General features: G+C 43.8%; 1 protein-coding gene across 1 annotated transcript in view; it reads right to left on the bottom strand.

The window, feature by feature from the left end:
* Nucleotides 1–14,028, bottom strand: part of TECTA (tectorin alpha) — a 71,053-nt gene extending 57,025 nt beyond the window's left edge. The window contains exons 1-5 of the mRNA XM_007450613.1: nt 13,965–14,028; nt 10,279–10,412; nt 7,305–7,592; nt 3,394–3,531; nt 2,882–3,047 (exon numbers count right to left, since the gene is read on the bottom strand). Of these exons, the coding sequence (XP_007450675.1) occupies nt 2,882–3,047; nt 3,394–3,531; nt 7,305–7,592; nt 10,279–10,412; nt 13,965–14,028 (790 nt within the window). The remainder of the gene's footprint in view (nt 1–2,881; nt 3,048–3,393; nt 3,532–7,304; nt 7,593–10,278; nt 10,413–13,964) is intronic.
* Between the last annotated feature and the right edge of the window lie 3,805 nt (nt 14,029–17,833).

Below are 17,833 nucleotides of genomic sequence, written 5' to 3'. Positions count from 1 at the left end.
CGGGGGGCGGGGGGGCCCTAAGGGATGTGCTGACGTTTAAAATACTTCCGTTGCCTTGGTAGGCATTCAGTCTTTAAAACCATTTCTCTAAATGAATGACTTCCCCCACCCAAAACCTTGAAATCTACCTGTTCTTCATATCAACCTTCAGTTGACACGGGAGCATCTCTGGGCTGGGGGCTAGGACCTAATCCTTGGTTGGGGGTCGGAGTCAAGAGAACTGGGCCATGGTCACAAATCTGCAATCAACTGCCAAGACTACTGACTGAACTTCCACCTGTCTTAACGTTCTAACCCATAGAATGTGGACAAGGTTATTTTCTCATCCCTGCCTCCTGGGAAACAGAGATGCTGTAAAAAGTTGGCACAGGTCAATGAGGCAGAAGTATTTGTACATTGAGACGGTCTGAAAAGGAAAGTATCAAAGATACAACATTAAGAATTGTAAACAACATCATACACCAGGAGTAACTATAGTTTGAAACCGTAGTTTGAAAAGGTTTCTCAAATTTTTATAAAACTGAATACCTAATGCAGAGCACAAAGCTGCCAGGTGAGCCCAGGCAGAAGCCATGGCAGTTGGACAGTCCTTTCAATATCTGTCCAACAGGAACAATTACGTCTCAACGGGCAGTTATGTTTCATATGGCCCCTGAATGGGATAATAGATGTATTCACAGTCCCAGTAGGTCAGATGCATCAGCCCTGAAAACAGGCCCCTCCAACCTCAATGCTTTTTGGCACTCACCCAGGCTGCATATATTCTAACAGCCTCCACCCGGTATGATTTCCAGTCTCTGCTTTCTCAGGCTTCCAATAAATGAGGGGGAAATGTCTTTGAATAAAGGAGGCTTGGACCAAAAGGTAGACTCTCCGAGATAATTTTGTTTGCAAAATGATGATATAATAAACCAGCTCTATGCAACACTTCCCCTGCTATTGCCCAGGCCAAATCCCCATCTCATTAGATTGATGTATGTCCAGTGGCACATTAAAATGCACAGCAGCCTGTATGAGGAGATTGAATTTGTCCTGTATATGAAACCCAAAGCCATAACTCAGGAGGGAAAGAATGAAGTCAAAGTGAGGACTTTGTACACAGCTGGCATCTGACCAACCCCACAGCTCTGCGAGCCAGTGTTTTCCATTATCACAGCATTTCATTCCCAGGACTCAAGGAGAGGCTGTCACCCGGCACTTAGGTAGCACGGCCTCAGCCAGTCAGCTCCATGACACTTGGACAAAGGCGAGAGGCGCTGGGTAGGTCCCTAGCCCAGGCCATAAAAGCGAGAGAGATAACGGGGCATTGGTTTGGTATCTTCACAGACGTTAGATGAAGATGTGTTTACACTCTGTAAGGGAAGAGAGTGCAATCTCTGAAATCCTGGTGACCTTTGGAGCTAGATTCTTTTCTGTCCAGTTTAATACTGGCTTAGTTCTAAACAATTTGCTCTTCTGAACATGGAGGACTTCACAGAGTCCACAGAGGCAAGGATGCCCAGGCAGGCCATCTTCACAAATGACCTTGCCTCAGAGCAAATGCAGAGGTTTGATAAGTGTGACCACAGCGCAGGGGATGGGGGCAGAGGGTGTGGGCATTTCAGATCAGGTGAATATGGCTCTTCTGATTATTACACAAATCAAAGCCCTCAGGGGTGCCGAGACTCAAAGGTCACCTGGCCATGCTCTCAATGGAAAGAGGGCAAGAGACCTCCTGAAATTTTCATCCCAACCCATAACTTTCTTAGGAATCTGGAAGCATTTTCCCCAGGGTCATCTTCTGTGCTTACACAGTACCCTGCACTCAGGTCTCTCATAATAGGTCTTACATTGTGTCATCACTGTTTCTGTGCTGTCTTCTCTACCATGGTAGGGTCATGGGGGTCCAGAGCAAGCACCATCTTCAGCACCTAAGACAGTGGCTAAGCACATCTGGAAAGATGCAGTGGCTGGAAGGCTAAATGGATGGATGGGTAGATGGGTAGATGGGTGGGTAGGTGAGTGGGTGAGTGGATGGGTAGATAAATGCACAGACAGACGGATAGATGATTGACTAATTCTAGTTGCTATAGCCTCCACTCCTAGAGGCAGAAATATGCCCAGAAATCCTGTTTTCTGAATACTTTTAGACATATAAGAAGCAGGAATCTATAAACCATGGTGTCCCTGTCAGAGTCCTGGGCTGTTTTGTACATCCGAAGGGGTTTTGACATTTCAGAGGAGGCTCCAAACTTTGGATGCCAGTGTAAAGGAAACCCACGGAGGTTCACCTACAGCTTGTTCACACAGACCTAAAGCCGGCTTTGATTCTCCCGAAATTCCTGCATGTTTTGCTGCTGCTTGGAGGATTTTAGGAGAAGCTACCCTAAAGACTATGACACGTTTTTTCCTTTCTTTCTAATCATACTAGGAAGTACTGATTTTCTCTTGTACAGACTTGGTGATGCTCCAAGCTCACCCACTCCCATGGATCTACAAAGTGCAGATGGTAGAGCAGGAGTAAAGATGAGAAGGAACATTTAAAGGGGGAAATGGCAACAACAACGACAACAAAAATAATGTTAAACAGGAGGGCTCTCTTCCGTCCCTCTGGCTGCGGAATCGTTCAGAGCCTCGTCCACTTTGCAGTAGTTCCCAATGGGGAGCTGTGTTCATACCCCAGGCAAAGGCTTCAGAAACTGCGGTATGGCCAGCGCAGGGTTTCAGCTCCTGGAGTGATGAACGTGCATGCAAAAATTACCTTGATCTCCATTACCCAGAGGAGAGACTTCAAAGGGTAAAGCATCAGCCACCAGTCCCCCCTACCATGGCTTAAAAGCCTGCCTGTCCATCTAAACGAAACAAACCCTGCTTTGCCTCAGAGAAGAGGAAATGCCTTTACCTCTGGAGGTGCAGCCATTGGCTGGGTCAATTTCCTTCCCATCAACTTTAAATGCCCAGCGACCTGGAACATTGACGTTTGTGGTCTCTTGGATATTCACAATATCAGGGGTTCTTGACCCCGGAAGGCTGAAGTAATTGGTGATGTTTCCACCATTAAATCCTGCCTAGAGCACAAAAGGAAGAGCAGACTTTTGAGCACACACGTCATCCCCTAACCCCCGCCCCGACCTTGGTTTACTTGCCCACCATCTTGTTTTCAGCACACCTGAAATCAAGAGACACCTTTTCCTGGAGTCTCTGGGGCCACCATTTCAGGTGATAATGGCCCCCTAGTTCATGCCACACCTGGATCCAGGTATCAAAGATGGGCGAGACTAGTCCCTCAGTCCACCTGCAGGATCAGACACGCTTCTCCAGTTCAAAGCAGGATTCCCCCCAGATGCTAAGAGCATAAGAAGAGAGTGCAGTGCTTCAGAAACACATGGGAGGATGAGCCAGAGAACCACCTACCTGTGCCATCACTCCCCCAAGACCCGTCAGGGGATCACCGCCGCTCGCCGTCCCAGTGGTCCAGTTGATTTCGTAATAATTGAAGAGCGTGAATGTATAGGAGCCGTCAGACACCAGGACGGCCTGGAAGGTGTTCACCTGCAGGATGCGAATGGGTGGGTGGGCTCAGGACTCACATCCCCAGGAGCTCCTCTCCCCAGTAGCAGATCCCTTTACCCTGCCCCCTCCCCACTCAAGCAGCTCAGAGCTGCTCAGACCCCAGCCTCTGTGCTCTGCCTTCTATCCAAATATGTTCTCACCTCCAGGGGGAAAAGCAAGACACGTGGGGCTGTGCATCCAGAAGAGAAATTGCCTGAGAATAACCTAGAGGCTGACTCAGCGTCCCTCTTACATCTCTGACTGGCACCAGACAGGAAAGTCAGCGGCCCGACTCAGCATGTGATAATACGTGGGCACCTATAGATGGCAGCATGAGAATAAACTATAGGAACTAGTCAAGCCAGGGAGAGGGCTGTGAGCACCTGTTTCCAGAGCGGGGGTGGGGAGGGAGAGGGCAGAGCACGCAAATGCCAGTCGGTGTGACTCCAGTGGTGGCATGGGCCCTGCTCTCTCGCTTCCTGGAACACACCGCTATCTTGGTGAGATGTCTCCCCCTCTTTAAATGCAGGTTGGAAAGCGATCCGTTGCGGAGCACAGGCTCCGGACGCGCAGGCTCAGCAGCCATGGCTCACGGGCCCAGCCGCTCTCCGCGGCATGTGGGATCTTCCTGGACCGGGGCCCGAACCCGCATCCCCTGCATCGGCAGGCGGACTCTCAACCACTGCACCACCAGGGAAGCCCCTGGAAATTGATTTTTAAAAAGCACTTGGTGGGGAGAAATTGCTTCTCTAATGGAGCATTTATGCATCACTTTATATCTGCAAAATTCCCCACCCCCATCTGTATCTCAACCAATGCTAAGACAGGCAATTTTTTGGCCCATTCCCATCATAGGAGCTAAGAAAACGGAGGGCTCAAGGGAAATGAATTGCTGGAAATTCCACAATGACCCAGCAACAGAAAACAGAATTGGAGCCAGAGCTCCCAGTCTGATCTCTTCGTGCACTGTCATTACACACGGCCTTAATTTTCAACTTTTTAGGACAGAGATGTTATATACATTCAAATCAGTCTTGCAAACAGTTTCCAGAAACAAGCTGTAGCAAACTCTGTCCTTTACTATTTCCCTTTGCTAATCCCTACACCCTGATGCATGTTTTCAGGAAATTCAAGTAAAAAATAGAGTTAAAAGGAGAGGCTGCTTCGACCTTTTCCATTCAAACCTAGCATTTTCCCAGCTGCCCGATACCGTCCTGGTTAACATTCTGTCAGATGCAGAGAAAGACCCACATCCTTATCCTGTGTAATCAAACTGGGGTAGAGGATCTTGGAAGCCCCAAATCTCCCATCCTAGACAGTCCCAGGGAGGGAGAAAAGGCGCAAGTAAAGAAAAGCCCTTTTTGTACACGAGAACTTTCTCCTCAAGCTCCGTGCTTGCCACAGCTGATGGCGTTTATGATAGAGCCGCCCAGGTTTATGCCTCCATTCTCTGGCCCCGTTCAACAAAAGGGCAGAGTGGGACACAGAGAGGACCGAGCAGTCACCTATATGGCCGCTGTGGGGTCAGATTCAAGAGAAAGGCATAAAGTCAACGTCACACAAGGACCAAAGCTAAACCCTCCTTCAGACCAGGATGCTCCTTCCGGATGTGAATTCCTTCTCCTGAAATAAAGTTGGGAATATCTCTGGTCCAAGCAGGTCTTGAAAGCAACCCATGTCTGATCCCAGAAGTCACCTTAAAACCAGCCATCCATCCTACGAACACTGCAGAAGCTGGCTCGCCCTCATGCACCTTCTCCCTCACTCTCACACCCCCCGACAGGTAACTCTTCAACATGGGTTGTAAGACTCCTCTGGATCTGTTCTTGTAAAACCATGTTTTTAATTCTTGAAAAGCCCTTTTATACTTCAGAGGACTTCTAACGCTACCTGGAGGGGGCAGCTGAGGAAAGAGTTTAGGATTCAGAGTTAGGAGACTGGGTTTGCACCCTGCTCTGCCGCATATGAGGTTCAAATCCCTTTTCTTGACACTTGGGCAAGTTACTTAACTTCTCTGGGCCTGTCCCCTCACCTTTAAAGTGGACGGCGAGCTTCCTTGGGAACATTCTTGTGAGGGCTAAATGATTTGCAGAGATAGCCTATCACAGCCCTGGGTTCACAGTCAGCCTCAATAAATATTAGTTTTCCTTCCTTAAAGTAAACACATCCTCTTGACTTTCTACTGGGCTTCTGCTTCTAAAAGAGCTCTCATGCCCAGTGTTTAGTTGGCCTGTTGATACGTGTTCCTCTAAAGAAGCGGGGGCCTAGGATAATGGGAGATGGAAGAGGGGGCCGATTTCGAAGACAGGGCTGGATGGACACTCCTGCAGCTCTGGAGGATTTTTATCATCTTTTTCTCCAAGGAGCTCAAAGCACTTAGATGTTACCTCATTCATCCTCATTGAAAGAGTCCTCACCTAGTCCATAAATTTACGCCCAAGTACAAACCAGAAAGTATCCAAATTATCTTGCCATTTTTACTGCCAATGGAAGTTTTTTTTGAAAAACTGGTGGTCAGCATTTGATGGGCATTTCTTCTCTTTTTTTTTTTTTCTCCCTCTGATACTAAAATTTATCGATCGCTGGCATCCTGCATCCTAAAGCTGTAAGGTATGAGGCTCAAGGACATAAAACATCACCCAGGGAGTCGTTAGCAATCCATAACATGACAGAGGGAAATTTTTGCTTCTTTAGAGGTTATTTCTAGCCAGTGCATCCACTGTTTAAACTTGTATCTTTCTGTTCTCCAGAACCTCTTAGCGATAAAGTGCATTGCGATGCTCTGGTCAGAAGGTGCAAAGAGGCAGGGTGCTCACAGCAGGGCAGCTACGAAATGCAAGCCCAGCACTTTTCCAACTCTGCCTCTAACTCAGTAGTTTCTGTTTCACCCTGAAACAACTGACTCATTGCCAGGGAAATCGGAAAACAGATGGAATTGGAAATAATCCTAAGAAAGCGGAGGGAAGATTTCTGAGTGTCTTTGCTGCTTACTGGAAATTATACATTGAAGACGCATCTGCTGCTTCAAAAAACTCCATTGCCAAAGTCATCCAAACAAACTGCAGGCTTTCCTGAAAACTATGTTCTGTCCCTTTATGTAGAAAGTTGATTATCTCTATAATAATGCCAGTGATAATCTTGCTTATATGACTTTTATTTGATTGCCCATTTAGGATTTCTGAGCAGATACTGACACTTTATTCATGAAACACTTTAACTGCCCAATCCAATTATCATCAAATATGAATAATTCTAGCCCTGGTCACAATTTTTAAAAAGGTCATAACATAATAAAATGAGCCAGATCATTTGGCTCCAAACTGGCACCCTAGTTTCCTTTTCCTATCAGGTTTTGTGAAAAAAGAAAAAAAGGAAATTAGCTGATGGAGAGAGGCATTTGGGCCTCTGGTAAGGAAAAGGGACCTTTGGGTTCCTGGTGGGTCCCTAATCATATGGGGTCTCAGTGTCTCAATCACTCTCCTGCAAAATAGGAACGCTACCTACTGCAAGGAACTTGTGGAGGGCTTCTTTTTAGACATTTGTAATGGTTCGTGATAGAGATGACACATCTTCTGAAATATTACAGCTGACTGGACTGGTTAGGTGTGATAGCTCCCTCTGTTTCCTGGAAAGTGGGTGGCAAGACTCCTCAGTTTAACTCAAGGAAACTGACATTCTTCAGCTCTAACAATGAGACTCCTTCACAGTAGTGAAGACGGACAAGAATTAGATGTCAGAATACGAAGTGGAAAAGGGAAAATTTGAATGATTACAGGTGTGGTGCTGCTTCCTCCATAGAACGTTACTTCCTCCCAGGTCACGATGAAAACCCAAGTGGCAGAGAAGGTTGCCATGTCTTTGAAATACTTCCTGATGTCCTTGGTGGCTCTTTTCAAGATGACAGGGTCCATGGTCTCTCTGTAATAGATCTCTCCTCGAATCCCATTGTGCACATCTGCCCAAAATGGAGCAATGAAGGCCCTCCCATCCGTCAGGGGAAAAGATTCGGGCGTGAACTGGCTCACTAGCACGTTGAATGAAACAACTCCATTGTTATTGACCTACAAAAATAAAAGAGGTTTTGCACAGTGGATCTGAGACCGTGACAATTTCAGAGTCATAAACCAAGACAGATGCTCGCCTAATCATATGAATGGAAACGACTTTTAAACTACTGAATCAGAACCCCCAAACAGCAGCTTCCATTGCTCAGCTAGGAGGTTCATTTGCTTCCAGACAAACTCATTGGTTTCCTTTCACTTTCAATTTGTAGCCAGCTGCATTTCTTATTAATAATCAGCCTCATTTTCATGTTCTCTATCCTGTCTTTATTTATACTTATCAAATGCTACTGGATTGTGTGTGTGTGTGTGTGTGTGTGTGTGTGTGTGTTGGGCTAGCAGTGGCTTATGTAGGCAAATAAGAAGATCCAGAGTTACAGATGCAAACTAGACAGGAAAAAACCAAAAAACATGGAAGCAGAAAGTTAAATTAAAAAACGGAGGAACTCTATATTAGACCTTGATTCCTATTACATGACGAAAGAGGAGTGTCAGTGAAAGGTAAATCAAATACTCCATCACCAAACTCAGATCTCAAGATGAACCATATCCCACCCTGGATGAGACATTTAAAGGATTTCTATTGATGTCAGAACCACTTGGTACTAAAAGATAAGGTTACAATCTACAGATGAGCCCAATTCCATTACAGCTCTTGTAGTTTGTTAGCTTCTTTGTATGGTCTCTGCACAAAATGGAGACATGAAAACTTTACACTGTATATGTAAATGACTATCTTATGGTGATTTCTTCATGATTTGTAAATGGCTTAGTAAACTTATTAAATTACTAAACCTTACTGCAAATAACAAGCCGATATATATACTCATAAACAGGATCTGTAAACAATTTGCCTCTGCCTGTGTCTGCAGCTCAATATGTTGGTACATGAAGCTGATTTAACCCAAAGGCTTGCATGGTTTCAACAGCAGGAGTGTCTGTGATGGTAACAGCAGGAGTGTCTGTGATGGGAATACTTGCAATTCCTCAATAGAGAAACATTCTATTGTTAGGTTCATATTTAATTAGTAATATTATGGACATTAACAGTGACTCAGATCCCAGAGATAAGTTATCAGTACCTGGGCCAAGGGTATGTATGTCAACCTATTTTGGAAGCAAGGGTGTGCAGTTTGGAAAGGAAGCTGGAGATCCAGCTACAAGGACATTGAGAGTCTGCTGTCTGCAAGTATCAGTGAACAACCCAGAAGCCTGAACAAGACTGCGTGGCTTAAAGTGCTGGAAACCCAAGGAAAAATTGGCCCTCAAATAAGCCTCCCCCAAACTAAGGACCCTCCTTCTGCAAAGGCAAGAATTATTCAGACTCCATGTCACTTAGTACAATGGAGGAGAAAGGGGAGCTTAACTAAATACACGTGTTCTAGAGGTCTAGGAGACCAAGGCATCCAGAATGGAAGTCCTGTGCAGCCCTCTCACCTCCAAAATCAGGTCAACACATTCAGAAACTTACAATCAGCTGTTATAGACTAAGGAGGCTCTACAGTGAGTAGAGCATAAAAGGCATTTCAGGATGCCGGAGCAATGTGTTTTCTAGGGAACAGTGGTGTAATTAAAACACACAGACTAGCAGAGGAAGTTAGTGATGACTCAGATTTGTTTTGATTACATTCTATAGTTAAGAGCAGTGGTTCTCAAACTTTTGTGGGCATCAGAATTCCCTGGAGGGCTTGTTCAAACAGATAGCTGGGCCCCCTGCCAGATTCAGTAGGTCTGGGGTGGGTCCTGAGAAGTGACTTTTCTAGCAAGTGCCTAGGTGATGCTGATGCTGCAAGTTCAAGGAGCACAGGTTACATAATGGAAGAGGGAACTCTTTTCTAGTGGGAGTCAGCCTTGAGCTATCAATCAAAAGTTGGGGAAGACAGAGGTCCCAGATGCAGAGGAGGCCAGAGATGGAGGTGCCTGGAGTTTTATTTCTTCTTCCGGGCAGAGTGCAGACTAGAATAGGATGTAATATAATCTACATTTGCTTCACTCAATTCTTTTAAGGCCGAAAATCAAGGCAGGTTCAGTTGCTCTGAATCTTCTTGTCAATGTGCTATAGTCTCACTAGCAGCAATTCCAATGATCAAAAAATTAAAAATAACCTGAGAACACAGGTGCCCAGGAGAGCTCTGACAGCAAATGATACCATTTCTTCATGCAGCTTTGACAATGAGACCCTATGGCGTATCTCAGACCCAGTGAGGTTGGCCAATTCTGCAAACAACCTTTATATAATAGTTGAGTACCCCTCTACTCTGCTTTGACTCTGCTCCATATTGGTAGGAAGCCTCAGAAGAGCAGATGCCTAAAGTCTTCACACCCCCAGAAGGGAAAGAAAATTGCTATTGCTCCTATTGTGGTTCATTGTATCTTTTTATATTGTCTAGTGGCAGAAATAATGTTCCTGGCATTGGGGCCTCTGCTTCGCTTGGGTGTTTCATCACCCACAAAAGCAATCCATTGCTCTGTATACTCCTCCGCTGTGACCATTAGCCACGAAATATACCTTTGACTTTCTTAATCATAAAACCTAGCAGCTCATGAAATCTCAGAACTCGTCATCTGGGCTGCCAACAAATCCTCCATTCCCAGAGCCCTGGAAGAAGGTATTTAAAATACTTTTTCTTAATGACCAGCAAGGTGGGAGAGCCCTAGAGCAACAGCTGGGCTGCTTGTCACTTACATAGATGGTGCGGTAAGGAACGCCAAAGAAGTAGATGGGGATGGCCAGCTTAATCTCAGATGAGCTTCCGTCGTCTACTTTAGGGGTTTTGGTGTCATTCTGCCAAAATGGATACATGAGCTCCCTGGGCTGAACTGTCAAGAGACAGGGCGGTTAGGTGGATGGCCGATCCCCCTTCGGTTCGGCAAGCTGCTTTCCTCCCACCCACTAAAGCCAGCTTCTTTCAGTAAGTCTTACAGACGACGTGTAAGTCAGACAGCCTTTTCATTTATCCTCAACCTCGGCTGGACACGGTGCGTTATCTTCTGCCTCTTGGAAAGGGGAGCGTGGAAGTGATGGCATTTCTCCTTAAGAGAAATCACTTCCCGCTTCATTTCTATGTTTCCATACATTTAGGAGACAGCAGTGGTTAACACTGGCTGGAAGGTGGTGAAATCAGCCCTGCCTGGGGCTCTCAGAGCACTGAGAGGTGCCTCTACGTCTGGTGTGGCTTAGCCCGCTGAATCCTTGATCAGAGGGCAACGTACAGAGAACATGGCCAGTGGCTATGAGACTCCCTTCTAGCTCAAGAATTCTACTATCAAGTCTTTTCCTGAAAGGAGTCCCCTTCCTCCAGATGCACAATAGGAGGAGATACCAGATCACAGAGGAAATAAACAATAGTTGGATCTGGGACAAGAGTGGGAAGAGAGGGTTTGTAGTAACTGGCCAGTGAATGACCTTGATTGAGCACCCGCCCCATGAGAAGTCTCTCTGCCCAGCTCCTGTTTACAAAGACAGACATGGGATCCTCTGGGGCAAAGGAGGTTGGGCCTTTGAGCAGTCTTTGGGAGGAGGCTTGGGGCGCTTACTCATCATCCTGGTCAAAGGTGAGAGTCATCACACAGACACACACAGCTCCCCTCCTGTAACCGTGTCACCACCTCTCTTGGCAAGCTGGCTTGTTTCTCAGAAGTTTCTCATCCAAACTCTTGCAAGGGGTGGCCCAGCTCAGAGAGAGAAATTAGACAATTTCCCCAGGGTCTACATTACTGATGATCAGGTCCAATGGCATTTATGAAATAATCTATATCTGGGGTGTAATGTTTCTTTGCCTCTGTCCTTTCTTTTCTTGGATGAAAATAGAGCAATAGAACATCATCTATTCTTCCATTTTCTTAAATCATGTGTGGCAAATCCATTTGGGGCTTCTGCTGACAGTTCGTGAGGCACCTGCTTGCAGATGTTGATGCCCCATCCCCAGGTCGGGGGCCCCTCCTTGGGAAAATCCCTGCTCTGTGCTGATGGAGCCGATAGGCTGGCGAGAAACCACCAAGGGCTACCCTGCTCTTTTGGGAGCCTTTAAGTGAGCAGAGAGCAGCTCATGTAAGAGAGTGGCCGAGTGACCAGAAAGCAGCTCAGTAGTGCCTGGCCGAGTGCCGGCTTCTCTCCTCGTGGAGCAGGGAATGAGGGGAGGTCTGCCTGGGGGAAGAGCTACTCTGTTTCCAAGGGCTAACTAACATCAAGAGGGAAATGGGGAAGACGAGCCTGGTCATTAGTGTATAAGCATCGTTCCCCAACCTTCAGAAGTCTCTGTGAAGCCAACTAAAGGAAATCTTTGGGAGGTGCTGTAGTTAGTTTTATCACAGGGGCACTCAGCCCACGTGCTTTATTTAATGTCACCATCAGTAAACAAAAAAGGTTTCTCTAACAGTCATAATTACATAGAAGTAACAAATCCCAAATTCCCAGAAGGAAGCAATTAAAAAAAAATCTCTTTATAATCCCTATCATAGAATTATACACAGGTACTTATTAAATTTGAAGGGTAATGAACATTCTCAAATTAATAATAATAAATCAAATCGTGTCATGGATTTATCCTTCATGGGAAACTTTTTAGAAGTGATGTCCAAGTGTGAACAAGGTCTCAAATTCACGCTGAATTGTAATCATTTGAATGGGAAGATTAATTGGTATTCGGGGCAGTGTTGGCCAATCTGCCTAGGACAGGAGAAATCCATGCCCCTCCTGAGGAGACAGAAAACTATGATCAGAGAGATTGTCCCTAACTTCTCTCTCTGCTCCAAAGGTGACACAAATTTGTAAGATTCATCCCTTCAGGAATGATCCTAACTAGCTCATGAGTTTGAACAGGAAAGGATGGACAATCAACATTTTTCAATTTTAAGAAGAATACAAACAATCAAGATGTCTAATATTGTAAGTACTTATCAAATAGTTGTTGAATAAAAAAAATATGACTAATGAAAGGGAGTAGGTTTAAACTACAGTAATTCCTACCTTAGAAGTCATTACTATTATAAAAATATAGCTTGTTAACAGCATAGCCTATCAATAGAATCAGAGTTAATAAAAGATAGAATCTCCTTACTCATGCTGATTTTAGGCCAGGAATTTTACAATAAACTTTATGTTCCCAGAATGTTTTTTTTTTTTCTTTTTTTTCTCCAATAAGACATGTAAGATTCATCCCTTCAGGAATGATCCTAACTAGCTCATGAGTTTGAACAGGAAAGGATGGACAATCAACATTTTTCAATTTTAAGAAGAATACAAACAATCAAGATGTCTAATATTGTAAGTACTTATCAAATAGTTGTTGAATAAAAAAAATATGACTAATGAAAGGGAGTAGGTTTAAACTACAGTAATTCCTACCTTAGAAGTCATTACTATTATAAAAATATAGCTTGTTAACAGCATAGCCTATCAATAGAATCAGAGTTAATAAAAGATAGAATCTCCTTACTCATGCTGATTTTAGGCCAGGAATTTTACAATAAACTTTATGTTCCCAGAATGTTTTTTTTTTTTCTTTTTTTTCTCCAAATAAGACATACTTTCTTAGAGCAGGAGCACGAAGTTAGAGGCAGTTGGACTCATTATTGTGGGGTTTCACACTATAGCCTGCCTGCTACAACTGCTTAAATTTATCCAATCCTAGAAAAATGTTAGGGTTCCAAATGTCTTATAGATCTGTTCACTCAGACTTGTAATCATGTGTCCGCCGAACTAAACAAACAAAACAAAGAAGATGCTCTAGAATTTTAGCCGTAAAAGTTTCAAATCGATATACAGACTTTCCCATCTTTCTTGCCTAAAATTCAAAAACTGTAGAAAGAAATGCATGTGATCTCCTACCTACCCGGGGCAATACTATATAGAGAAAAAGGAGGAATCACGGAGGGGAAAAATTTTCTTATTTCACGTGCAGTTTTAGATTTTTGGCCATTGCAAATGGCCACTGATACTCAAGTCGCTGACATTAATGCCATTGGAACTCCCTCATTTTGGCTTAAACAAGTGTATTTTTTAAAGTCTGTGCCACCAGTTAAATGCCTTCATTGGAATCAATCATCAGGCATGGGATGCACACACACCTACCCTGCGTACTTTTAATGAAAATAATTTGCATTATCTTAAAGACTTATTCCATTGACATGGGGCAACTTGGTATATACAAATTGTGTTCGAAGTGAAATAAGAAAAAGTAGGAATGTAAATGAACATCATTCAGAGTTAATGTATTTTGCCCTTGACGGCAGAATTTAATTTACATTTTTCTTGTTGTAACTGTAGACACATGTACACCTGCCCTGATAATTACAGTTCCAACAAAAGCGTCTCTTTATAAATTCAAGAGCATGCTAATCACGAGCTTTATGGAATTTTGTAGTACTCACCTTGGTGCCGTACAAGTGCGAAGATGAAAGAGACCCAAATTCTAAGTAATGATGAATAATTCATCCTGGAATTTTAAAAAGAAAAAGAAAAAAAAAATCCCCAGCTTGCCAGAGTAAATAGAACACCAGGTGTGTTTGGTGGCAAGTCCCAAGACACATCACAACCATCATAGAACATTCACATAACAACATCAACAGTTCTGAGTCAGGATGAAATGCCCTAGATGCTGGCGGGCCCTCCTATGTTCAACACCTCATGAACAAATTAGATTCCCCCATGAGAAGCAGTTTGGAAGTGTAATGAGATCATTCAAATTGTCAGGAAATTATAAAGAATCAATGAGCACGGCAATGAGTCAAGGAAAGGCATCTACTCTCCAGCTACTAAAGCCCTGAAAAACAGGACCCCACTCTAAACATGCCTGTTGTGTCTCTAGAACAGACATCCATCCTCTGTGAGACCAGGCTCTCCTAACTTTCACAACAGCTTTCAATCAGGATCCCATAAAAGTCAGTTAAAACACAATGTGGTCCTACAGGTAGGAGGATTTAGAGTTTGCCATCACCTTCTGTAAACTATAGAGCCAGTCCATCACTCTGAAGTACAGACCAGAGTCACAGGCTGCAGAAGACTGTCCACTGACTCTCCATATGTGAAATGAATAATAGACATGTAATAACAAAAGAAACATGCCAGGGGTGGCTCCTTGGAATTACAATAAAAATAGAATCCGGCACACAAGCAAGTAATTAGTCGCAGCAAATTAATTAGAGAAGGAACATCACAAAAGTGAACTTGTTTTCATTTTAGTTACAATCCATTGGACCGGTGGCTTTACCCCTTGGACGATCTGTGCCGCTCTGTAGAGCTGAGAGGCAAGCTCCAAAATTATACATACTCCTGCGTCAGCACCAAGTGCATGGGGTAGACACTGAAGTTTGCTTCCGATAGCATTCTTAAAACTAAAAACCCTCCTCTAATTATTGGAAGCTATCACAATTCTTCAGCCAGACTTCCATGGAAAATCAGTGAATCTCCTCTGTGAGTTTTACTGTAAATATTCAGTTGTCAAGCACACACATTGAAATCTTAAGAACATAATAAATATTAGTCAGTTTTGCTGAAAATGGGAGGAAGCCTTTAGCGGAGATCACACACAGCTTTTAGCAGAAGGAGATGTCAGGCGGGTTTAAGGCTGGAGTCCTTAGGGAAACAGTTCAGAGAGCAGGAAGGAGGATTCATTTAAATATTTGGATTTATGAAAAATGTCACTAACCTGTTCTGCAGACACTGGAGGAATGGAGTCGGAAATATTAAGCCAAATCTTGGTAAACCAGGAAAAATTAGGTAAAACAAGAATTCATGTCAGTTCTCCCCCACTGGCTGCCAATTATTTCTGATTCCTGAAATGATGTCTGAATCCCCTACACTCTCAAAACCAAAAATTCAGTTAGTCCTGCGCTAGAGTCACGTAAGTGCTGAGTTGCAATCAAGGTTTTCTTCTATTGATTAAGGAAAAGTAAATCTAAAGATCAGTTTCAGGATTGCGTAGAGGAGGTTCTTTTCCTGAAAAACTAGACCTTTTTCTCCCCCCTTAAAAAAAAAAAAAAAAAGAGAGTAGATTCAGATGGAAATGTCAGTTACTTGGAGCTGAAACCTCGGTCCTTTCTGATCGGAATCACTTTGCACTGAAAAAACACAGAAGAAAACCCCCCTTCTACCTTTGTACCCAAAAAAAGGCAACTGTATAATGTTACGGAATTAGCATCCACCAGCATGGGATTCAAACGCCAAACAAAGCTGCTGCCTCCAATATTTAAAGTTGGTTTTCTACCAAAGTCTTTTTTTGTTTCTCTGCTTTTGAACAGCTGCCACAAATAGGCTCTACCCTGTTTTTTCACAGGTATGCATGAAGTATTGAAAGAAACTGTCTCAAACTTTTCTAGGTTTTATTCCTGCCCTTTTCCCTCGATACACCGCAGGGCAGCGGGTTAGGCCAGGGGACAGGTAACCAACGCAAGGCAGGATCTTTCACAAGGGAAAAACCAAGGGCTCTGGAAACCTCCACAGATACCCAGCGAGGGTCCTTGGAGGGAGTGGGGACAGATAGACCCCTCCTGATGAAAATTTGCAGTAAGTATTTAAAAGGCTTCGTGAACAAGGTAAAAAGGTATCCGGTTCAATGCAGAATGAGAAACATTGGCTAAGGCAGAAACTAAGTTTACTATCCAAAATATTTAAAGTGAGACTTGTTAAAAAAAGGAAATCATTTGAAGGTAGCAGGAGAAAACTCTCTGTAAATCAATGGGAATTTAAAAATTGCTTCAAAGTTCTCTCTGACCAGACATTTAAATGCCAACTGTATCAAAAGACATAATTCCAGTTTCGAACAAATTGTCCTAAAATGGACAAGAGGTTTGGGAAACTAGTCTTTCAGTCTAAATTATTCAATATTTCTCCCATAACCCCGTGGTAATTCAGTAGGTTTTACGAATTCTCCACATGTATTTACTTTCAGATGTCAAATGACTATTTTCCTCCCCAAGTCACATATTCATGTAACAGAAAATCTGATTTTTTGGGTGCCTGTTCAAAATAAAATTAAACTCAAATCCAAGACTCACCTCAAAGAGCATTCTCCTTGCCCAGCCTTTATTAAGGTTTCAGTCCCGTAGTCAACCTAAATGTAGTGAAGCAAAATAGTTGGTTCTATTTTAAAAACTGCTAGTGTCATAGTAATTGCTTTGGTCTTCCTTCATGCACTCGTGGATATTTGTATCTCAGCCTTTTGACCCATATTAAATGTTTCATCCTTCTTGGGGCAGGACTGCTCCTGGGATAAATGCCACCTGGGCTAACCAGATACACAAGATGGTGGCATAAATGGATCAGAATGACTGAGAATCTGGGTGCAAGTGCCAGGTGCTTGAGGACAGACTGAGCTGGGTTATCGCTGGTTGGGCTGGGAAGCCAGTTAGTGAGCATGTATTCCAGGTGTACACTCAGTGGTCACAGAGGGAAAAATGACAAAAATCTCTTTTTATGCCATGTTTGGCAGGAGGGTTTATTCTGTTTGAAGGGGTGAAGTGAGCCAAGATTTGACAAGATTTAGACCAAAGGTGGTGTGGGTGTGGCTTGGAGCTAGTAACCCAAGACAATTTGTGTTTTACAAAGATGGCATAGATGGATGCTGCTTTTTAGGCAGGAGGAAAGGCAGTTCAAACGAAACACAAAACCAAAAAATATTCCTAAAAATGAGTAGAATAAGCCTTATATGCTGATTTTGTTTTTGTTTTTGTTTTCTTAAGTTTCTTACACCTTCTGTGAAAGAAATAGTCAGATCTGAGCTAGTTTGAAATGACGCAGTGAGAAGTGTGGACGGCCACGAGCCTCCGGCTGTGAGCTCCTTCAGGCTCAGTCTCACTGTTGGTGCCAAGGGCAGCCCCATCCGTGACTGGGCGAGGTGGTGGGACAATCGCCTCAGCGCTTTCCACCCAATGCAGGACTCCCCTAATAGGCAATTTTTGCTCTGGAGAACCTAGTTGAGGTGACAAAGGCTATATCAAGGGCTCAACTGAAGCAGCTCTACTATGCCCAAATCAGGGTCTAATTGGGAAAAACTTGGACTTGTGTATATAATTTTATGCATTGGGATTTTATATCTGTATGTGTGTGTGTGTGTGTGTGTATAAATATATATAATGTATATATATTGGGGTTGAAATGTCCAAATTACTGTGGCAGATGGCAGAAGAAGGGATTAAAATTCTCAGAGACATGGACACGCATGTATATCATGTGACTCCAGAATACCCAACAGATGATCATGTCCCACGGAAAGGCCCAAAGGACAGATACATCACCCACC

The sequence above is a fragment of the Lipotes vexillifer genome, unplaced genomic scaffold, assembly GCF_000442215.2.
Source record: "Lipotes vexillifer unplaced genomic scaffold, Lipotes_vexillifer_v1.1 scaffold352, whole genome shotgun sequence".
In the NCBI taxonomy this organism is placed as follows: Eukaryota; Metazoa; Chordata; class Mammalia; order Artiodactyla; family Lipotidae; genus Lipotes; species Lipotes vexillifer.
Note: the sequence above shows the minus strand (reverse complement) of the source record. Positions and strands in the feature narration are given on the sequence as shown.